Source organism: Bufo bufo, chromosome 7, assembly GCF_905171765.1.
Source record: "Bufo bufo chromosome 7, aBufBuf1.1, whole genome shotgun sequence".
NCBI classification, from domain to species: Eukaryota; Metazoa; Chordata; class Amphibia; order Anura; family Bufonidae; genus Bufo; species Bufo bufo.
The window spans coordinates 178,653,557-178,678,135 of NC_053395.1; the positions used below are offsets into that span (position 1 = coordinate 178,653,557).

General features: G+C 42.1%; 1 protein-coding gene across 2 annotated transcripts in view; it reads left to right on the forward strand.

The window, feature by feature from the left end:
* CCDC141 (coiled-coil domain containing 141) overlaps window positions 1-24,579 on the forward strand; it is a 177,989-nt gene that overhangs the window by 27,883 nt on the left and 125,527 nt on the right. For both annotated transcript variants that reach the window (XM_040441010.1, XM_040441011.1), the window contains exons 3-5: window positions 14,596-14,787; window positions 19,276-19,378; window positions 21,795-22,048. In XM_040441010.1, coding sequence (XP_040296944.1) covers window positions 14,596-14,787; window positions 19,276-19,378; window positions 21,795-22,048 — 549 coding nt within the window. The remainder of the gene's footprint in view (window positions 1-14,595; window positions 14,788-19,275; window positions 19,379-21,794; window positions 22,049-24,579) is intronic.

Consider the following 24,579-nt stretch of genomic DNA (forward strand, 5'->3'; position numbering starts at 1 on the left):
CGCATATTATTCGTGATGAATAGAATAATGACGAATATTCGATTTCGACGAATATAAGACAAATATTCAATCGAATATTCGCTAAATATCACGAAATAGAATATGGCACCTCCCGCTCATCACTAATGAGAACATAGTCCTGCCAAGGCAGACATAGCAGAGCTGGAGAGGGTTCAGAGGAGAGCAACTAAACTGGAATGGGTGGACTACAGTACCCTGAAAGATTATCAAATTAGAGTTATTCACTTTAGAAAAAAGACAACTGAGGGGAGATCTAATTACTATGTATAAATATATCAGGGGTCAGTACAGAGATCTCTCCCATCATCTATTTATCCCCAGGACTGTGACTGTGACGAGGGGACATCCTCTGCGTCTGGAGGAAAGGAGGTTTGTACACAAACATAGAAGAGGATTCTTTACAGTAAGAGCAGTGAGACTATGGAACTCTCTGCCTGAGGAGGTGATGATGGTGAGTTCACTAAAAGAGTTCAAGAGGGGCCTGGATGTATTTCTGGAGTGTAATAATATTACAGGCTATAGCTACTAGAGAGGGGTCTTTTTTCCCCTAAAATGAAGAAATTGGCTTCTACCTCACAGTTGTTTTTTTTTGCCTTCCTCTGGTTCAACTTGCTGGATAACAGGCTGAATTGGATGGACAAATGTCTTTTTTCAGCCTTATAAACTATGTTAGGGCTCTTTCACACTTGCGTTCTTTTCTTCCGGCATAGAGTTCCGTCGTCGGGGCTCTATGCCGGAAGAATCCTGATCAGTTTTATCCTAATGCATTCTGAATTGAGTGAAATCCGTTCAGGATGCATCATGATGTCTTCAGTTCCGGAACGGAACGTTTTTTGGCCGGAGAAAATACCGCAGCATACTGCGGTTTTTGCTCCGGCCAAGAATCCTGAAGACTTGCCGCAAGGCCGGATCTGGAATTAATGCCCATTGAAAGGCGGTGATCCGGTTCCGGCCTTAAAGAGGACCTTTCACCGATTCTTACCCTATGAACTAAGTATACAGACATGTGGAGCGGCGCCCGGGGATCTCTCTGCACTTACTATTATCCCCGGGCGCCGCTCCGTTCTCCTGCTATGCCCTCCGGTATCTCCGTTCCCTAAGTTATGGTAGGCGGAGTCTGCCCTAGCGCTGGCCAATCGCATTGCAGAGCTCACAGCCTGGGAGAAAATAACCTCCCAGGCTGTGAGCTCTGCGCTGCGATTGGCCAGCGCTAGGGCAGACTCCGCCTACCATAACTTAGGGACTGGTATCTCCGCCTACTATAACTTAGTGAGCGGAGATACCGGAGGGCATGGCAGGAGAACGGAGCGGCGCCCAGGGATAATAGTAAGTGCAGTGAGATCCCCGGGCGCCGCTCTACATGTCTGTATAGTTAGTTCATAGGGTAAGAATCGGTGAAAGGTCCTCTTTAAGCTAAACGTCATTTTGGCGCATTGCCGGATCCGACGTTTAGCTTTTTCTGAATGGTTACCATGGCTGCCCGGGACGCTAAAGTCCTGGCAGCCATGGTAAAGTGTAGCGGGGAGCGGGGGAGCAGCATACTTACCGTCCGTGCAGCTCCCGGGGCGCTCCAGAGTGACGTCAGGGCGCCCCAAGCGCATGGATCACGTGATAGCATGGCACGTCATCCATGCGCATGGGGCGCTCTGACGTCATTCTGGAGCGCCCCGGGAGCCGCGCGGACTGTATGTATACCGCTCCCCCGCTCCTACTATGGCAACCAGGACTTTTATAGCGTCCTGGCTGCCATAGTAACACTGAAAGCATTTTGAAGACGGATCCGTCTTCAAATGCTTTCAGTACACTTGCGTTTTTCCGGATCCGGCGTGTAATTCCGGCAAGTGGAGTACACGCTGGATCCGGACAACGCAAGTGTGAAAGAGGCCTTACTATGTTAATAATATGTCATCAGGAACATCCAGCTCCTCCTGTCTCTGCATCTTGCTGACATTTCTAGGACATGGAGACTTTGACCAATGATTTGGAAAAAGTAAAGCCAGCAAAAGATGAGGATGGTCATCATTAAGATCTGGCCCCCCCTAAGGGGTGCAGACCGGATGGTATTGGTTGGAACGCTGGCACTGGAATGATAAAGGCTTCTATCTTATTGGTATTGGATTACATATCTTAGTTTATGGCTGATGTAGGAATAAGACCCTCCAATATAAAAGAGCCACAATTGGTACAATATGTGCAACACCGTACCTAGATTCACCAAATATTCAAACACACACATATAATGTAAATTCATAATTTATTGATGCAATTTAATACAATACTCATGAAAAACATGATAAAAATTTTTTTAGCAGCAATACATGAAGTGCCATGACAAAAGTATTCTCCCTTCTCCCCATAGATACACCCGGTCATATGTTAACTATATCTCACACGGGTGTATAATATAATCAATATGCAGTAGTTACTGTCACGGCGGACAGGATCTCAGATACACAGATAAACCAACCAACAAGTTTCTAGGCGAGAAGCTGGGGATAAGGTCACCTCCTAGCAAATCCCTAACAGCTCTCCCTACACTGCTAAGCCCACATTCAGACCCTTAAGGTGGGAATAATGTGTCCTCGTGCCTGGGCTGAAAATACCCTAGAATGCCTGAGATGGTGAAAGGGGATTAGGGGCAGCCTGCTCCCTCAGAACCTAGAGGGGACAGACGTCACACAAATAGCCTAGACAGCAAACAACAAAAACAGAAACCAAACTTATCTTATCTGAGCCGGAACAGACAATCCTTCCTTCCTTGCTTCCAAGGCCAGACTGATTTCTATAACCCGCACGGAACACTGGGAGTGAGTGTAATTTAAACCAATGACCCCACCCAGTGCACCTGAAGGGAGGCGGATCTAGCATGACTCCAAAACAAAACAAAAAACTAAACACGTGCTGCTAATCTGGCCGACCTCCGCACATAGTCAGAGTAGGGCATCACAGTTACAATAATCAGTCATATACCACACTGAATATTCTCCACCCTAATCCTGCCCATGGTATTGAAAAACACAATAAAAGAAGGCAACCCAAACTATTACAAGAAACCAAGTCACAGTGATATACCCCAATTGAGCAAAAGGTTACTACATGTGTAGTACAATCCCATAAAGGTAACGTAGATAGTTATAAAGGCATGGATATCACATACAGACCACGGACCTGGAGAGGACACCAAAACCCGACACGCGTTTCGCTGACGCTTCATCTTGGAAGCGTCAGCGAAACGCACGTCGGGGTTTGGTGTCTTCTCCCTGGCCGCAGTCTGTATGTGTTATCCATGCCTTTATAACTATCTACGTTACCTTTATGTTTTTCATTAAAGGCTTCTGTCACCCCACTAAACAGTTTTTTTTTTTTTGGTTACTTAGAATCCCTATACTGCGATTTATGCATACATACTGTAATTAATCATTTTGCTTCAGCAGATTCTGTTAAAAACGTACTTCTAAAATATGCAAATTACCTTGCTACCAGCAAGTAGGGCGGCTACTTGCTGGTAGCAGCCGCATTCTCCTTTCCTAAAGACGCCCCCTCCGCATGTTGATTGACAGGGCCAGCGAACGGGATCGTCCTCAGGCGCACTGAGAGGTGGACGCTCACTCGGCCGCTCCATCCTCAATGCGCCTGTGCCGATGACGTCACATCTACACCCGGCGCAGGCGCATTAAGGAAGGAGCGGCCGAGCGAGCGTCCTCCTCTCAGTGCGCCTGCGCCGACTGAAGACAGGTACGGCGCAGGCGCCAGATTTTGAATGCAAACAGGGCCAGCAGAGAAAGATCCCGTTCGCTGGCCCTGTCAATCAACATGTGGAGGGGGCGTCTTTAGGATAGGAGGATGCGGCTGCTACCAGCAAGTAGCCGCCCTACTTGCTGGTAGCAAGGTAATTTGCATATTTTAAAAGTAGGTTTTTAACAGAATCTGCAGAACCAAAATGATTAATTACAGTATGTATGCATAAATCGCAGTATAGGGATTATAAGTAACAAAAAAAAAAACAGTTTAGTGGGGTGACAGAAGCCCTTTAAGGATTGTATTAAATTGCATCAATAAATTATGACTTTACATTATATGTGTGTGTGTGTGTTTGAATATTTGATGATTCTAATGTAGGAATAAGTAAATCTTTATATATATAAAGAAGGATGTATGTATGTATGTGTGTGTATATGTGTGTATGTTCCGTGATCACTCAAAAACGCAACCATCGATTTCTCTTCATATCCCAACTGCCATACACACGGTCACATGTCCCTTATCAACCAATAGAAGCTCGCAGGCCTTTAGTCTCCACATACACACAGTTTTACTCCAGGTTTCCATAACAACCCAGCCATTTTTCTTCACTGCTGTAGGTCATCTTTAGGCTAGGGCTACACGACGACAATAAATAATAAATTCATATGAAATAAAAAGAGATGCTAAAAATTGTAAAACTGCTCATCAATGACAGCACCAGTCTCCAGCTGGAAGAAAGTGGAGCCAAAAACTGCATTTCAGGAAGTAAGAGTGTTTCATTCATATTGATGCAGAGTGACATAGTGCAGGGCTGACAGTCTGTTTTGGGAAATGTTATATTTTAAGGAAACATATCCGCTTAGAATTGATGCTTTTTGACATAGTGGAAAAGGACCTGCCAACTTTATGAACACGTGAAGGCTGTATCATCTGCCTGTCTATAGATAATAAGGACTAACAGTGATCATTTACTATAGGGATGGAGATCAGACAAGTGACTCAGGTTCATACCAGTGATGGTAATCTCACCAGTGTCCAGAATAAATAACTCACAATGGTGGAGCACAAGGGCGCTTCCTGGTGAAATATCTCTAGGTAAATGGGTGTCATGGCCCCCAGCCAACCCTGCTTACCAGATAACATTGTGCTAGTCCAAGCACAACTCTGGGTGAAGGCATATAATTGCGGATTTTGTGAGCGCTGCTTCCTCGTGGTCTCGGATCCTCGTCAGAATCCCAATGCAAAAGCCAATAAATAAAAAGCAGGATCTGGGACACTGGTCACAAGAAAGGGAATTTAAAGGGGTTGTCCCATAAATGATATTCTACAATTTTGAAACCAGCCCCTGGATCTGAAAACTTTTATAATTGCATGTAATTAAAAATTTATTATAGCTGCTAAGTTATTTAATGAAATCTATCTGTATAGCGCCTCCTGCTGGTTGCTCTTTTTTGAATTTTTTTGTCCTGCTCACTGAGACGGAAGAACATGCTCAGTTCTATCCTTCCAAAAAAAAGGGGGTCAGTCAGCACATCCCAATGCGCAGGTGCACGTTGCTATGGCTGAAAACAACACTGTAAAACAAAACATACAATGCAACAGCTCTCTGCAAACCAAATAAAGTACAAAAATGCATTATAATTGCTAATGGTATGCTTATAAATTAGAGATGCTTGGCAAATCATTTTGTACAAAATTATTTGAGCCCGTCTGCCGCACGTCAAGGCGATCTCTGTAAGATGGGTTCCTAACACTAAATTCTACCTGTTATGTGCCATGACGGCTACCATACAATTCATGGAGTGTAGGTTCCACATGCATGCTGGGCCTGCTTTAATTTCTGTCATCTTTGGTGCCAAAGTGGCCTCCATTATATTCAAGGAATGCAGGTACCAACATGCATGCCGAGCCCACTCCACACCACTCCTGGTGCCAAATGGCCACCTAAGAATGCAATGAGAGTCCACCCTATACCTCTCCTGGTGCCAAATGGCTTCCAGTGAATGAGGGAGAGCAGGCTAAGCTATATAATCAGCCTATCGGGCAGACAGGCTGGTCAGGAGTGCATGACTGAAGTGTCAGCCACACCTCCAGTACAAACGGCAAAGAAAAAGGGGGTCAGTCAGCACATCCCAATGCGCAGGGGCACGTTGCTATGGCTGAAAACAACACTGTTAAACAAAACATACGATGCAACAGCTCTCTGCAAACCAAATAAAGTACAAAAATGCATAATAATTGCTAGTACAAAATTATTTGAGCCTGTCTGCCGCACGTAAAGGCGATCTCTGCAAGACAGGTTCCTAACACATTTGGCACCAGGAGTGGTGTGGAGTGGGCTCGGCATGCATGTTGGTACCTGCATTCCTTGGATATAATGGAGGTCACTTTGGCACCAAAGATGACAGAAATTAAAGCAGGCCCAGCATGCATGTGGAACCTACACTCCCTGAATTGTATGGTAGCCGTCATGGCACATAACAGGTAGAATTTAGTGTTAGGAACCCGTCTTACAGAGATCGCCTTGACGTGTGGCAGACGGGCTCAAATAATTTTGTACAAAATGATTTGCCAAGCATCTCTAATTTATAAGTATAGCACTAGCAATTATTATGCATTTTTGTACTTTATTTGGTTTGCAGAGAGCTGTTGCATTGCATGTTTTTTTTTAAAGTTCTATCCTCCAACTGGCACTAGCTGCAACAAGTAGGACACGTTTCTGAGGAAGTGCACACTCCTAAACTTCTAGCTGAAATAAATCTAGCAGAGCAATTTCAGCAATTAATATCTAATAAGTTAATTAGATATTCTAACTAGGATTTATGGGAAATAAATGAATTATTATTTTTATTTTTTTGTATAACTTTAGTGGTGATCAGACTCCTTCGATTCCACTGGTCAGCAGAATAATGGCCACTTGTTTAACCATGCAAAGTGACTTGTGGTATGCCTGGTACCGCAGCTCAGACCTCAGGATCAGTGTTTTAGTCCTTGTTGTGACCATTTATACATTTCTGCATAAATTTGACCTAAAACTACATAAGCTTTTCACACAGGTCCTAAAAGTAGATAAAGATAGCCAAATCAAATATTAGACATGGTCATGTATTGATTGCTCATGTCTGTGAATAGCAAAAGTATGTATGTGAACCTTTAGAATTAGCAGATAATCTGAAGGTAAAATTTGTCCAGACATGTTTTTAATCAATAGGATGACAATAAGGTGTGAGTGGGCAACCTGTTATATTTAAAGGGATTATCTGGGGTTTTTGATATTGATGACCTATCTTCAGGGTTTGAGGTCTGGCACCCCCGACATTCAGCTGTTTTAAGAGGCTGCAGTGCTCTGTGAGGCCATGGGCCCAAGCTGCCATACTAAGCACAGCAACAATCCAATGGACAGCACGCTGCTTGGTAAGCTGTGAGGAGGCTGAAACATTCACATGAGCTTTGGTGAGAGTGGCAGCCTCTTCAAGCAGCGGATTGGTGGGGGTGCCAGGGTCAGATCCCCTCCGATCTGATATTAATGACTTATTTTGAATATAGGCCATCAATATCAAAATGCTGGATTACCCCTTTAAAGAACAGGAATCTATCAAAGTCTGATCTTCAAAACACATTTGCAAAAGTGTATCATGGCACAAACAAAGGAGATTTCTGAGGACCTCATAAGAAGAGTCATTGATGCTCATCAGGCCACAAAGGAACCCATGGTAACCTCTAAGCAACTAAAGTCCTTTGTCATATTAGCATATTATGTTAATGTTCATGAGTCCACCATCAGGAGGACACTGAACAACAAAGGTGTACAAGGCAGCATAGCAAGGAGAAAGCAGCTACCCTTAAAAAAGAAAATGGTTGCTGCCCATCCGCAGGTTTGCTAACGACAAAGAAGAATACAGTTGAAGTATTTGAATGGCCAAGACAAAGTCATGTCCTTCATCTAACAGAATTGTTGTTGAAGGACCTGAGGCAAACAGTTCATGGGAGGAAACCCACCAACAAAACAGAGTTGAAGCAAAAATTCCTCCAAGAAGATGTGCAGGGCTAAACAAGAGTTACCAGAAACGTTTAGTTGCAGTTATTGTTTCACAAGAGGTTCACACCGGATACTGAAAGGAAAGGGTCACCTACTTTTGCCACTCACAGACATGTGATATTGGATCATTTTCTTAAATAAATGAAAACAATTACATTTTTGCCTTATTTGTTGGATTTGGTTATCTTTATCTAATTTTAGGGCTTGTGTAAAAATCTGATATAGTTTTAGGTCAGATTTGTGCAGAAATCTAAAAAATTCTGAAGGGTTCACAAACTTTCAAACACCACTGTATAGCATGTAGTGGATCTCTCCACATTATGCCATAACCAGAACAGAATTGTCAGGTATGAGGCTGCTAGAGAACCTCATAAAAGTTGCCAAAAGGGACAGTGGGAGTAGATGTATGTCCCCAGGGTTAGACAATGATGAACAGAGAATGTGTATCTCTGAGGGATGATTCTTCTTGTTGCAAAGCCAGGAAGCTTCTGGTGATCGTTTTCATTAGTGTTCTAGAAGCCTCATACCTGTCTATAGGAACTATATTTTATTCCTTTGCATTCAAGGCTTAACATCCTGTATATGAAGCACTGCGCAACAGACTGTGAACCTAGCCAATAGGGCCAGCTCAACTACTGCACTCCTCCCAGGAATAAAATGTCAAACATTGGTTCGGGCAAAATGTCTCCACAAGTCCAAATATATCAATGTCACATACCTAATTTTTAGCAAAACAAACTCCAACCACATAAAAGGTCTAAAAATATTATTTATGCTCACAGATATAAAATTGCATGTAATCATATATTAAAATCCACATGGCACCTTAAAACTCTCCCGATAAACTAAAGTTTAGCCTGATAGTCGGCTTCTTTCAGGACATGACATCCTTGCCATGGAAGTTTTTTTTTTTAAAAGGGTGATGCCGGAATTGATGTAAAAAAATGAAAATCAGACATACTGTATAGTACATGACAATATCTTTCTAACAAAGCTAGAACAGCCCCTTGCCTCATGGGTTCAGAGATCTCCACATTCACTGCTCCAACGGCTCTACTAGATTATCTTTAGCCAGCCTGGGGGGGGTCCTTTCTGCTGCGGCTCTCTCCCTGTAACTGTCACAGCTTCTAACAGAACATATGACTGGTGGCAGTTGAAGATTTAAACTGAGCATGTTCGACCAGCTCAGTGAGAAGGCCAAAAAAATAAGGAAAAGTACAAACAGCAGGTGGCGCTATACAGATACATTTTATTGAATAGCTCACTGGATATTTTTAATTACATGCAATTGCGAAAGTATTCAGATCCAGGTGCTGGTTTGAAAAATGTAGACTCCTTTAAGTCCCAAATTACATTATACATATATTACTGCATTATCAAATTGCTAAAAAGCCCTTCTAAGGCAAGTTTTTCATGCCCCAGCAGAAGTCGGATATTACGCAAAACTCGAGTTGGACAGAATGTTTTAAAATGTCAAAGATTTTGTGTATGGCATTATTTTGAAGTCCCTAGAAATTATCAGTTCAGTTTTTGTATTAACTTTAGGCCTCTTTCACACTACCGTATGGCTATTTCAGTGTTTTGCGGTCTGTTTTTCACGGATCCGTTGTTCCCTTTTTTTTGTTTCCGTTTTCCCGTTCCGTTTTTCCGTTCCGTTTTTCTGTATGGCATATACAGTATACAGTAATTACATAGAACAAATTGGGCTGGGCATAATATTTTTAATAGATGGTTTCGCAAAAAACGGAACGGATACGGAACACATACTGATGCATTTCCGTATGCATTCCGTATTTTTTGCGGACACATTGACTTTAATGGAGCCACGGAACGTGATTTGCGGCCAAATATAGGACATGTTCTATCTTTGCACGGAACGGAGATACGGAAACACGGAAACCGAATGCCTACGGAGTACATTCCGTTTTTTTGCGGACCCATTGAAATGAATGGTTCCGTATACGGACCGTATATGGAACGCAAAAAACGGCCGGCAAAACGGAAACAAAAAACGGTAGTGTGAAAGAGGCCTAAAACACATAAAACCATTTTTTTATTTATTTATCCCAACTTACAGCACAGTAAAATAAACCACTTGATTTTTAAGCTGCTTATTGTTTCCATTTGGATCCACACAGATGAAAATCTTAATTTCAAGATTTCTTTAATATCATTATTCTCACACGCTCAGAGTGAAGTGTCAGGTGGGATGAAAGAACTACAAATAATTTCATAGTCACATTATCGTTGTTCTTTCATGTAGATCTGCAAATGTATCAGACTTCAAGCTATTTCTTTCAAGTTTTTAGGAGCTGAAATCTTCTTTAAAAATTCCTAGTTATCTGCTGTTTGGAGGAAATGTTAAGTACATTGCAGTCTATGATTGACTTGGGATTAAAGTATGTTGTAATACAATTGTAGCAAATAAAAAAATCTGTGGGACTTAATAAGATGTATTACAGTAATACGCGGCTGCAGTAGGTTTTACTGGATACCGGAGAAGTATTACAAGTATAGCACCAGTTACATACTAAATAACCATTTTTTCTCGTCTTCAAATTGAAGTGGACATCCTCTTTTTAGCACAGCATAGATATTATCTGTAAAATGCCTCCTGCACATGACTGTAAGTATTTTGTGGTCTGAAAACCGTGGATACTCAAAATACGAATACAGCAATTTCTGCGGGCCCCATTGTCAAAATGCCTATTCTTGTCAGCAAAACACACACGAAAAGAACATGTTTTGTTTTTTTTTCAGGATAGACATGTGGACATTTTTGGACTGGATGCAGAAAAAATTCAGTTTTGTGCACGAGGCATATGTTGCAAATATACAAATGCATTGCATTGATCATGTTGCTCATCCTGAGGAACATCATGCTCATATTTTGTCCTAATTCTGTCTGCTGCTGATCCTGACTCTCCTTGTCCTCCCTGCATGTGCATAGTTCGCTTCAGCACTAGAATTGTATGGGAAATGCTGCACAAATATACATTTTTTTCTAGTGGCGCTTCTGGCACTTGAGGTGTGGTTTTCGGCCACATGCTCTGGACTGGGCATTATCCCCTCATTTTCTTGCATTATTGTCCCTTAGATATCCATTGTTTTTTAGTTTTTTTTTGCCCTGCTGAAGGCAATGTGTGTTGGCGTCTTTAATGGTATTTTTGTATGGTGTTTTTACTGCTCAACAAAAGAAATGACATTACAAGGGAAACATACTTTCATAAAAAAAAAAACAGGCATACAAAAGTGCCATAAAAATTGCCTGGTGGTAAATGACACAATGAGCAAAAAAAGCCACAAAAACACTTAAAAATCATTGCAAAAACCATGACTCTATATCTATTTTCTGCGTCACAGGCGTTGTTCCGTCATCAATGCACTAATGCTCTGTGATTTCCAACAGGAGCATACACAGATTTCATAGAACCTCATAGCAAAACATATTACAGGGCCCCCAAAGCCCATTTTATGGCTCATTCACATCACCATAGTGTTTTGCGGTCCGCAAACTGCGGATCCGCAAAGCACGGATACTGGCCCGTGTGCGCTCCACATTTTGCGGACTGCACATGGCCGGCACTATCATAGAAAAGGCCTATTCTTGTCCGCACTATATAGGATGAGTATTCCGATCCCAACCATGAATGATTGTGATAAGAATATACCTTTGTACTATGTCTTCTTGGAGACCATGGCTCTTTTTCTTGTCTCTTTTCAATTTTGGCTAAAAGCTGATGTAAACTTTTTTTTTGAAAATATGGGCAATACAAATTTTCCTGTTTTTAGTTTTAAGCGCATACTGTAAATGTGTCCCCTCTCCCAACGACACCATAGGCAACTACCATCTTTGCCTACTCCTAGTTCTAGCTTTCAGAGATTTAAATTCAACAAGACCATTTTTGGAAATCAAAGAAACAGCAAAGCCTTTTATAATACAAACGCAAAAACACAAATGCAATAGCACTCTGCAACCAGCATTCTGCCCTGCCTCTATGCTGGATGTTGAATGAGGCATTGGTGTACATTTTGGCCAAAGTGTAATAAGCCACTCACCACATCAAGGTCGCCTCTATGAGTGGTCCCTAACACCAGTTCCTACCTGTTTATGGGCCATGATGGCCACACAAAGTCCAGGGAGTGCAGGTGCAGCATGCACGCCAGGCACACTCTGCCCTTAACCCCGTCCGGTGCCGTGACAGCTTTCATCGGATCCAGGGATGCAAGTACCAACATGCATGCTGAGCCCACCATATACTTCTCCTGGAGCCAAATGGCTACTGGTAGGCGCTGTAAAAGTAGACTCAGTTTTATACTGACTTTAAAACCAGCCTCCAGGGCAGACTAACTGGTCAGGTGTGCATGACTGCATGGAGATCGCCATGCCTCCAATATATTTGTGTGGCCATCATGGCCCATAAACAGGTAAGAACTAGTGTTAGGGACCACTCATAGAGGCGACCTTGACGTGGTGAGTGGCTTATTACGCTTTGGCCAAAATGTACACCAATGCCTCATTCAACATCCAGCATAGAGGCAGGGCAGAGTGCTGGTTGCAGAGTGCTATTGCATTTGTGTTTTTGCATTTGTATGTGTATTTTGCCATAGCGATGTGCACCTGCATACAGGGTTGTGCTGACTGAATCCCCCACATTTTTTCTTTTATTATACAGTATACCATATTTTTCGCTTTCTAAGACATACTTTTTCCCCCCAAAACGTGGGGGGGAAATGTCAGTGTGTCCTATAACGTGGATACTAATGAACATATTTATTAAGGAAGCAGTCATTAGTATGCAGGAGGCAGGGGGAGCAGAGAAGGTAGCGCTGCTAGCACTGGCTGTACTCCCTACTCTTCTTCTGGGCACCCATTGTGCTGTGTCCTGACTGCGTATAGTGTCAGGGTGTAGGCGTGCACTATGACTGATGTTGTGCGTTGTCAGGTCACAGTGCGGTGTGGAGTTCATTTATTTGTTTTATGTCTGATCAGAGGTCTGATACAGATTGGGGGTCTGATACAGATTGGGGGTCTGATCTCAGGTCTTATAAAGATTGGGGGTCTGATTAAGACTGGGGGTCTGAGCTGAGGTCTGATAAAAAATAAAAAATAATTCTGATTTTCCTTCTCTAAAACCTAGGTGCATCTTATAAAGTGAAAAATATGGTTCTCCCAGTAATATGAACAATATAATTTTCACTTTCACAATTCATCCGTGTCATTCAGCATTGTTCATAATCCAAAGTAGTCCTGCAGCCATCCACCAGCTGCTGAGGGTTCGGCCTTATTTCAACTGGATCACGGTGTTATTGTAGCCGTCTTGTTATCTGTGGTCACCACATTCTTCATATATCTTTACAAGCTCTGCAACTTGTCATAGTAAAGGCCATGATGATTACATTAGTGCTATGTAGTGTCTGAAATGTAGCTATGTGGAATATTGATGGGTTGGCACAACACACTATTACTGGCTGTGAAAATCAAACCCTTCAGCCTTACGCCTGCAGATAAATAATGACAGACTTTTAGCAGGTGGTTGGTCCAGTGATTTTATTTTATTATTGTTAAGGGAAAAACTGTACTGAAAACATGAGTTTTAGTTAGAAGGCTCCTTCCACCAGCTGATCACAGGACGTCCTGCTGTTGGGACTCCCCAGTGACCAGCTGTAACCTGTAGGGGGCAGGCAAGTGTTCAAATGCAGCCCCATCGAGGGACATATACAAAACTCATAGGGCTCTATGGCGAAAGTTACTGTGAGGGCCGTCTTCCACTGAGAGCCCTGACAAACTTAAAAACAAATCTTTGTAAGAGAGCTTTGTTCATACTGATGCACCATCTGACATTTTCCAACAATTTTTAAGTAGAAAAATGGAGGATTTAAAAAAAAAAAAACTTTTTTAGCAAATTATTCACCCTCCATGATATGCTGAAGTTTACCAATTTTGGAACAGGTACAGATATGGCACTTAAAAATGAAAAAAAAAAAAGTAGATCCAGCTTCCAATATAAGGGATGACCTTTATTCCTCCAAGCAGTAAAATCCATTGAACACAATGTACAAATAACGTCTACGCGTTTCGGATCATAGAACGTGTAGACCCTAAGTAAGGATCTTAACTCCTTGATCTGAAATGCGTAGACGTTGTTTGTACGTTGTGTTCAAATGGATTTTACTGCTTGGAGGAATAAAGGTCATCACTTTTATTGGAAGCTGGATCTACTTTTTTTCATTTTCAAGTTGCCTTGTTTTCCCGGCCCCAGGCCTCTCCGTGCTTCCAAAGTGACTAGCAGGTGAGCACTGCTGAATTTCTTTAGATAAGACCCTATTTTCAATGTACTTATATCACATAACTGGTACTCCATACAGCTCTGAATGACCTGCTTCCCTTCACATGGGATAAAAGAAGGTCTGCCTGCAGCCACCACTAGGGGGAACATATAAAGTTAGACAGTTACCATTGAACCCAATGTAAGATGTAAAATAGGCACGGGACTCTTCCCAATGGTGACTGCAGAAAAAACGTTGACCTCTGGGAAAGGTCTATGTCAGGAACCAAAAAAGAGTTTGTGTGAGTTCTTACCATGGGTGGTATGGTCTAAGTTTTTGGTGAGGACGTCCCTGGCACCACCACAGGGAAAATATGTGATCACACAGTGTCCATTGAGATCAAGTGCCGAGACCCATTCAACAAGATGTGTATTTTGGAGTCACACTGCTCTCCAGCTAATAGAATGATCATTTTGTATATATGGACAAGAATTCATTTCCATTGTTTTCTTTCTCTGTAGGCTTTGGAAGACCATGTATGGGATTTGTTATATGAAGCAGACAAGATAGCAGAACAAAATAAAGACCAAAGCCAAGTATATGACGCTATGGCACTGACCCTAAAGGAGGCATGGGACGCCCTCATCCTCGTGCTTGAGAGAAGGAGAGATTTATTGCAGATGGCGGCCGGGTTCTTTGGTATTGCACTACAGGTTTGTGCTTGACAGATATTGGGTCTATTCATATCATAGACCCAATAGAAGATGCATTGTGCCTTAATATTTTTTCCGAAGGAAAAGAACATTTTTCTGAATCAGAACTTAAAGGAGACTAAACTGATGAAAGGCATGAAACGTCCTTTATTGGACATTAACCAATTCAGGTCCAGGGTATTTTAGGACCAAATACATTGAGATTAATTATGTTTTAATATATGCACATGAGCCTTTAGTAGCAATGGGGGCGTTGCCATAACACCTAGAGGCTCTGCTCTCTCTGCAACTGCTGTGCCCTCTCCACTTTGATTGACAGGGCCGGGTAGTAAAAACGTCATCACATCTGGCCCTGTCAATCAAAGTGCAGAGAGTGTGGTAGTTGTAGAGAGAGCAGAGAGTCTAGGAGTAACGGCAACGCCCCCGTTGCTCCTAGAGGCTCATTTGCATATATTAAAACATCATTTTTCTCAGCAATGAGGGCACATATGACCATGGGACCAACACACATGTCTTCAGCTGCCAAGTGTCATGTAACAGGTCAGATAGTTTCATAACTACAAATCTGTTGAGAGATGCCCTTTAACAGCTATGACTATTTTAGTTGTTGGGCTAGTGATGTGGTTATTATGGAATGTTTTTCATGGCCCCTGCAGGTTTCTTTCTATATCATTTTATAGACATAATCTGCATGTTTTTTCTTTAGAATATTTAGGTTTATAGCTTGAATTTTTTTAAAAAATATGTTTTTTTGGTAATCATATAGTGTCACTCTGTAACAGACTTTGTTTTTATCATATTGAAATAATTTTGATATTACACGTGTATTATGGGGTAATTGGGTTAGTACTAACATTGAGACAATGGGAGATTTTTTTGAAGACCGGCATGTGGTATGCTGGTCTTGATATCCCCTGCACTTCAGTCTTCATTTACGCCACAAAACTGATGTATAAGATGATAAATGTGCTTGATGGCCCCATCCTCCTCCCCACCCTCGCCATGCCCCCTCCTTGGAAAGGGCCGGATAGCAGAGAATGCCATCTGCAACTACATTTAGGGCTCATGCACACGACCGTATGTATTTTGCGGTCCGAAAAAAATGGATCCGCAAAAAACACGGATGACGTCCGTGTGCATTCCGTATTTTGCGGAATGGAACAGCTGGCCCCTAATAGAACAGTCCTATCCTTGTCCGTAATGCGGACAATAATAGGACATGTTCTATTTTTTTTGCGGAACGGAAATACGGACATACGGAAACGGAATGCACACAGAGTAACTTCCGTTCCGTTTGAAATTAATGGTTCCGTATACGGTCCGCAAAAATAAACAGAACGGATACGGAAAGAAAATATGTTCATGTGCATGAGCCCTTACACACAGTGGTGTCTAAAAACAGAGGTATGCGCACTAAATAGAGTGCAAGAAAAGTCTGTGCAAACGTGCCTTCAATCAGTGGATATTCATCCTCAGGGATATAGGGAATGCTAAATAAAAATGTATTGGACCGCTCACCAGTTGTTTGGACTGGAGCACTGCTGGCCTTTTACCAATGGCGTTTACAAAAATCTATACATCCACAAAATATGGCCACCTCACAATTCAAGCAACACAATTTATTTTCTGTACCCTACATCCATACTGTTCTGGAAACAGTGGTAAGTATATCTTTTATTAGCACATTTAGGGGACTTCGCACGACCACTAACACGTCACCTAGCTTCATTACCCTTCTACCCACCAGCAGTGTACACGGGAATGCAGCAGGCCAGAAGCAGGTTTCCATCCATAGTCAAATCATAAACTTCAGCTGCTCATGAAGTCAGAAAAGTAAATCCAAAGAGGATAACCATACAAACAAACTTGTCAGTCCTGAGTCTCATTTCAGAATCTTGGAATATTTTGATGTTGTTAATTCTTCGGCTGTGCTGCTGAAGGTTACTTCATCTCCAGATGAAATCCTTAGGGTCCCGCAGCAGGGCAATCACTTTAGAGCAGGGATGCTCAACCTACGGCCCTCCAGCTGTTGTAAAACTACAACTCCCACCATGCCCTGTTGTAGGCTGATAGCTGTAGGCTGTCTGGGCATGCTGGGAGTTGTAGTTTTGCAACAGCTGGAGGGCCGCAGGTTGGGCATCTTTGCTTTAGAGGAAAGCAATGGCACAAGACTAAGGGGTTATGCACACGAACATACTTTTTTCTGTGTCCGTTTTTTTGCAGCCCATATGTGTAACCATTCACTTCAGCTTTTTTTTTTTGCATAGAATTGGAAATCCTCCCTTAAAGGAACAACATTATAAACCACAGTGATCATGAATTAGGCAGCATATCCTTTGACTACAGCATCTATGACTTTCAATGTGGTTGCCTACCAGTTAATGAACTTAATAACATGACATAATAAACTTTTAGTTGCTTGTACAAAAATAGACTAGTGGATTTTTTTTAAGATAAGGTGTTCACCATTTAACTAGATAATTTCATATTTTGCCAGATAATACTTTAAGGTTTCTGTATTTTTAGATATTTACAAAGATTTCGGGTAATAAATGGGTTATTATAATAATGAACTGCTTGCATCAGGGATAACATTTTGTAACAATATGTGCAATGCATCTAATACAAATATATAACATTCACTGTGGGCTTGGAACGTGAGGATTTATTCCTGCTGTGAAAAATGTACAGTCGTGGCTAAAAGTTTTGAGAATGACACAAATATTAGTTTTCACAAAGTTTGCTGCTAAACTGCTTTTAGATCTTTGTTTCAGTTGTTTCTGTGATGTAGTGAAATATAATTACACGCACTTCATACGTTTCAAAGGCTTTTATCGACAATTACATGACATTTATGCAAAGAGTCAGTATTTGCAGTGTTGGCCCTTCTTTTTCAGGACCTCTACAATTCGACTGGGCATGCTCTCAATCAACTTCTGGGCCAATTCCTGACTGATAGCAAGCCATTCTTTCATAATCACTTCTTGGAGTTTGTCAGAATTAGTGGGTTTTTGTTTGTCCACCCGCCTCTTGAGGATTGACCACAAGTTCTCAATGGGATTAAGATCTGGGGAGTTTCCAGGCCATGGACCCAAAATGTCAACGTTTTGGTCCCCGAGCCACTTAGTTATCACTTTTGCCTTATGGCACGGTGCTCCATCATGCTGGAAAATGCATTGTTCTTCACCAAACTGTTGTTGGATTGTTGGAAGAAGTTGCTGTTGGAGGGTGTTTTGGTACCATTCTTTATTCATGGCTGTGTTTTTGGGCAAAATTGTGAGTGAGCCCACTCCCTTGGATGAGAAGCAACCCCACACATGAATGGTCTCAGGATGCTTTACTGTTGGCATGACACAGGACTGATGGTAGCGCTCACCTTTTCTTCTCCGGACAAGCCTTTTTCCAGATGCCCCAAACAATCGGAAAGAGGCTTCATCGGAGAATATGACTTTGCCCCAGTCCTCAGTAGTCCATTCACCATACTTTCTGCAGAAGATCAATCTGTCCCTGATGTTTTTTTTGGAGAGAAGTGGCTTCTTTGCTGCCCTTATTGACACCAGACCATCTTCCAAAAGTCTTCGCCACTCTGTGCGTGCAGATGCGCTCACACCTGCCTGCTGCCATTCCTGAGCAAGCTCTGCACTGGTGGCTCTCCGATCCCGCAGCTGAATCCTCTTTAGGAGACGATCCTGGCGCTTGCTGGACTTTCCTGAAGCCTTCTTAACAAGAATTTAACCTCTTTCCTTGAAATTCTTGATGATCCTATAAATTGTTGATTGAGGTGCAATCTTAGTAGCCACAATATCCTTGCCTGTGAAGCCATTTTTATGCAACGCAATGATGGCTGCACGCGTTTCTTTGCAGGTCACCATGGTTAACAATGGAAGAACAATGATTTCAAGCATCACCCTCTTTTTAACATGTCAAGTCTGCCATTTTAACCCAATCAGCATGACATAATGATCTCCAGCCTTGTGCTCGTCAACATTCTCACCTGAGTTAAAAAGACGATTACTAAAATGATCTCAGCAGGTCCTTTAATGACAGCAATGAAATGCAGTGGAAAGGTTTTTTTGGGATTAAGTTCATTTTCATGGCAAAGAAGGACTATGCAATTCATCTGATCACTCTTCATAACATTCTGGAGTATATGCAAATTGCTATTATAAAAACTTAAGCAGCAACTTTTCCAATTTCCAATATTTATGTAATTCTCAAAACTTTTGGCCACGACTGTACTTCCATATCAATAGCAATTTTATGTACAATGAAAAACTGCCCACCAGGGGGCGTTGTGATACTCGCTTTGTACTGGATTTGGGCTGGATTTATGTTACATGCAGCATAGGCTTAAATGATCAGAAGATTAAAGTTTAGGAAGTTTTTTGATCTCCTAAAGCTATTACTAATTAACCTAATTGTGTGTTTCTAATAGTTTGTACCTTTTTTAATCAGTCGCCTGTTCATGCTGTTTTCTTTTACTTTTAGTTTTCTGATGCCATTAATACTGCAGAGACTTTTCTTCAGAACACGCCAGATACTGTTGATTCTACTGTAAAATATCTCGAGCAGCTTCAACAGCATACAAAGGGTAAGGAGTATTTAATGGGCACATGTATCACAGGTCCTGAATACAGTGAATACAAAAATATATCGGACCAGGCTGTACTATTGTGTGGGTCCAATTTTACATGGAGGTCTTGATTAAGAAAAAAAATTAATAAAATATAGATATCACATAGTCTATCACAGGGCACAGACCTGTAGAGAACTCCATGCATCAGAAGATAGAGCCCATACTCATGGCATTACTGTGTGCATTAAGCCCTCAGAGTCCAATTGACCTACTTAAACATTGGCTCAGCTCAATATACTTATAAGGAGGATAAGTTGGGGTCAGAGTCCCCTTGCTATGTTTATCCAGCCTTTCAGGAACCTGATACAGGAATCTATTATGGTTCCGTCATGACACTAATGTGAGCACAGCCTCACTAAGCCAGGTGCACATGCTGCGGATAAAATCTGCAGGAAAGTCCAAACTAGCCTTAATCAGTTCTGATGTTTTCCACCGAATATCAATGTAGTTTATCCTATTCATTTCCCTGTAAGAACTTAAAGACTACGGACCCCTTTGGGGGCATTTGTTATGATTGTACTTTACTCATTTTAGGCTAAAATAATTTTAGTCGCCAGATAGCTAGCAGGGGACACCGCAGCTCTTACATGAAGCGATGTCCTCCGCAGCATAGGGAGGAGCGATCACTATGCCATCTCTTGTCTCCATGTAGGACAGCGGTGTGCCGGTGATAACACTGCACGATCTGCCGCCAGCAAATCCAGATCTTTCATCATCTGTCCAAACGAGCTTGTTTTGCTCGTTCATTGTACAATCAGAGGCAGTATTACACTGCCAGATGATTGCTATCGAGCCTTTATAGGAACGCTTGTTATCGATTATCGGGCAGAAAATCTGCCCATCTAATATACCCTTTATTTAAGCCATATTCCTATCAATTTGATAAGAATTGAGCTATAATGAGTGCTTATCAGGTCAGCAGATCAGAGATAAGCGGTTCACAGGAGCTGTCAGAATGGGATTTAAAGATAACAGACACTGACAGCTTGCAAACAGACTGATTTTTTTGATAAAGTCCAACAGAAAAAATTATTTTTAGCCCAAAATGAGTAAAATGCAATTATAAAATAAGTGGCCAGAAGGTGTTCACAGTCTTTAAATGGGTATTCCCATCTCGGAAATTCATGGAATATCTACAGGATATCTACAGCCAGAAATGACTGATAGGTGCAGATCCTACCTCTGGAACCCGCTCCTGGAGAGGTGGCCAAACATGCGAGGCTCTCTCCATTCACTAAATAGCACTTCTATAAACAGCCGAGTGCTCTGATTCTGCTATTCTCTGAAGTGTAGGGATGAGCGAATCGACTTCGGATGAAACATCAGAAGTCGATTCGCATAAAACTTTGTTTCAATACTGTACGGAGCGAGTTCTTCATACAGTATTAGAATGTATTGGCTCCGATGAGCCGAAGTTATTACTTATTACCACTTGGAACCGAAGTTCGGGAAATGTTTTTTTACAGTATAAATTGATTTCTGAAGTAGTAACTTCAGCTCATCGTAGCCAATACATTCTAAGGCCGAATGCACACGACAGTGGAACACGGACGTAAGCGGTCCGTGGTATCCCGGCCTGGCATTCTGCTAAAAGCAAGAGCGCACGGCGTCATTGGTTGCTATGACGCTGTGCGCTTCGTGCCGCCGCTGCAGTACAGTAATACACTCGTATAGATCATACCAGTGTATTACTGTACTGCAGCGGCAGCACGGCGCGCACAGCGTCATAGCAAACAATGACCCCGTGCGCTCCTGCTCTCAGCAGGATGCCAGGCCGGGTTACCACGGACCGCTCACGTCCGTGTTCCATGGTCGTGTGCATTCGGCCTAATACTGTACGAAGCACATGCTCCGTACAGTAGTGAAGTGAAGTTTTATGCAAATCGACTTCGGATGTTTCATCCGAAGTCGATTCGCTCATCCCTACTGAAGTGCTATTGAAATCAATGGGGAGAGCCATGCATGTTTGGCCATTTTTCCATTCCTGTCCAAGCGCAACAGGGCCTGGAGCAACTACTATACAATGGATGGAGCTGCGTAACCCCCCCCCCCCCCCAAAAAAAAAAAAGAGAAGAGGCCACAAAATAAATGTGTAAATGAAGACTAAATTATTTTCTAGATTTGCATTGATATTTTCCTGCTCACTCGATGACTAGTCAGATTTACCAATCAATAGTCTTGGAAAGCTGGGTAAGGACCCTTGTAGAATTCTTCAGAAACAGAGCTAAGTAGGAAATTACTTGCATGGAATATTAAACAACCTGACAAAGAAGTATCTTTACTGGTCATTTTCTTTACCAATCATTTTTGCTATGTTATATGGAAATGGCCCTTCTTTATTACTGACCTAGATTCACTTTCATTGATTCAGCTCTCCTGGCACAGTCTTTGGCCTTGCTAAATAAAAGCCAGGAACTGACTGAATTCATACAGCAATGTAAAGCTCACCGGCCAGTGGCAAGTTGTGACACCATGAAAGGAGCCCGGAGCAGCTGCTCCAAAGTGGAAGGACTACTGGAATCTCTACAAGACAGGAGGCGGCAGCTGGACAGGCAGATGAGACAACACCGACAAAGACTGGAGCAGGTCCTGAGCGTTAGTCAGTGGCACCAGCAGGAGGACAAGGTAACATGGCGAGACAATAAACTAGGCACCTGTTCCTCCAGGTCACAGCTGTGGAGATAGCATCAGGGCACAATGTTGTTTCATGGGAAGCAAAGAGAATATTTACCCATCTGTGGGCCTGGTCATCTCCCTGCACAGTGGCATGTGAGAGGCCTTCAAAAGATCACCATCTGGTGTGTCTGTGTGCTTGGCCGGCGACATGGCATAACTTCTACATTACAGACAGTACTTGGGATTTACAAGACACGTAATGTACATTGTATTGTGAGAGAGGAAATTAGGAAAATGATAAATTATCTAATAAAAAGAAGGTTGGAAGTTATTTATTCATTTATATATATAATTTATTTATTTATTATAATCATATGAATATCTTGCGGATACTGACTATATACCTTCACGATTAGGCCCCATGCACACAACCATATCCATTTTAAGGTCCACAAATTCTGGATCATTGCATCCACATTTTTTGCAGACCCATTGACTTCAAGGGGTCAACTGTCCGCATTTTGCATACAAGAATAGGACATGTTCTGTTTTTTTTGCAGAATGGATGTACGGATGCGGAAAGCATACGGATCATCAATATGTCCGTTCCGCAAAAAAATAGACTATGTCCGCAAGATGCAGACCAAGGACCCATTGAAAACAAGGAGTCTGCAAATAAAATGCAGACGGCATATAGATCCCACACATATTTTGTGGATCTGCAATTTGCAAACAGAAAATGGATACTGTCATGTGCATGGGGTCTAAATTACATTAAAAAAAACAATGGTGGCCAGTAACCCTCACATCCCCCTCTTACATCAAATTAACATTTATTGTCTTTGAATGCCCACATGTCGCCCCCTCCCCCGTGTAGTAAAGGGCTAGCAGGCAACTCTACAGAGTGACAGTGCCAGACCCTGCCAGTATTGCTTAGCACTAGGAAACATTTTCTTGGCTGCTATTTGCAGAAGGGCTGGATGGGGAAAATGTGGATCTTTTCTCTGTCCTGCCATCAAAGGAATGGCTAGACACGTTTCGGGACTGTGGCAGTCCCTTCTTCAGGGTATATAAAGCACTCTGCCGAATACATATAATTCCTTTGACGACAGCATCGGAGAAAAACGTTCATATTCACCCTGTACAGCCCATTACTGAAATTCTGGTCTTCAGATCCAAGAATGGATTATTGGCTGGAGCTGAACCAAGGAGGCTATACAGTATATGTTCATATTGATCGGTTGGCGAGTGTGATTGTATATACCTTACACCAGTGTCGGGCTGGGATGCCTAGGGCCCACCCATAAAACTTATTCTGGGGGCCCACTGTACATCGACATGCAAATATTACCTGCCCACATAGAGGCAAACAGCAACAAGATGCTACAAAATGATTGATTATGGGGGTCCCTGCAACAACTTCAAAAGGTTGGTCCCATGGAAGAGAATATACTGGTTGGCCTGCCTCTTTTCCTAGAGGCCATCTTAACCTTCCACTGCGCCTATAATAATAAACTGGATCGTCTACCCAGTTTTTTATATTAATGTAGGTTATTTGAGATTCTGTGCTGGTGGACTGGGGGCCCACCTTTCTTAGGGGCCCACCGGGGGATTCCCCTGTGGGCCAGTCCAAGCCTGCCTTACACTTACAATGAAATAATTAGACTCCTGAACATGAAGCGCTCTTCTCTCTTTTGATCTGCAGGAGGAGGAGATGGCGTTCATCAGTGCTGGCCATTTGTACTGTACTGGCAAGTGACATGGCAAGTCTTGTCACAGGCTGCATTGAAAGGGCCTTATACTGTTGCCATGCTGGCACTAACCTGTATGTAATTGACGTTCACTTTAGGCAGGTCATTGTCACATAACTGCAGATCAAACTCTGAGAGTTTTCAGAATGGCACTGTAGTAAGAGCAGCTGTTATTCATCCCAGCAGCTTGAAATAAGTGCCTACGAGGCACGATGCAAAAGGTCTACGCTGCCAAAATGGAGACTGGATAGACTTCATCATTTGTTTCCAATCTAGTTTCATCTTCAGTTAGACAAGTACCAATGTGGTAAAGAAAAAGCAGGAGATAATTATTATATTATATACTGCCACTTTGCTACCCTCCTAGTATGAGGTCGTTATACATGGCTGTCAATTTAAAGGCTATGTACTCCTTTGGGGGCAATTTTGTTTTTATTGCATTTTACTAATTTTGGGCTAAAATATTTTCAATTGGTCTTTATTAAAAATATTCAGCCGTTTTGTCAGAAAGGGTTAACTGTTTGTCTAGCTGTGTGAATCATACTTTAAATTTCACATTGTGCCATCTAATAAACCTTATCTCTAAATTACTAAAAGGTCATAAATGCTTATTTAAGCCATCTTCTTGTTGGTAAGATAAGAATTAAGCTATAATGAGTGTTTATAAGGGCAAAGATTAGTGATAAGGAGCCATCAGCTGAGCTGCCTGATGGAACAGAATTAACATTCAGAGCCTGCTAATAGAGAAACTCAAGGCTGCACAGAGACAGGGGTTCAACATTTTTAATA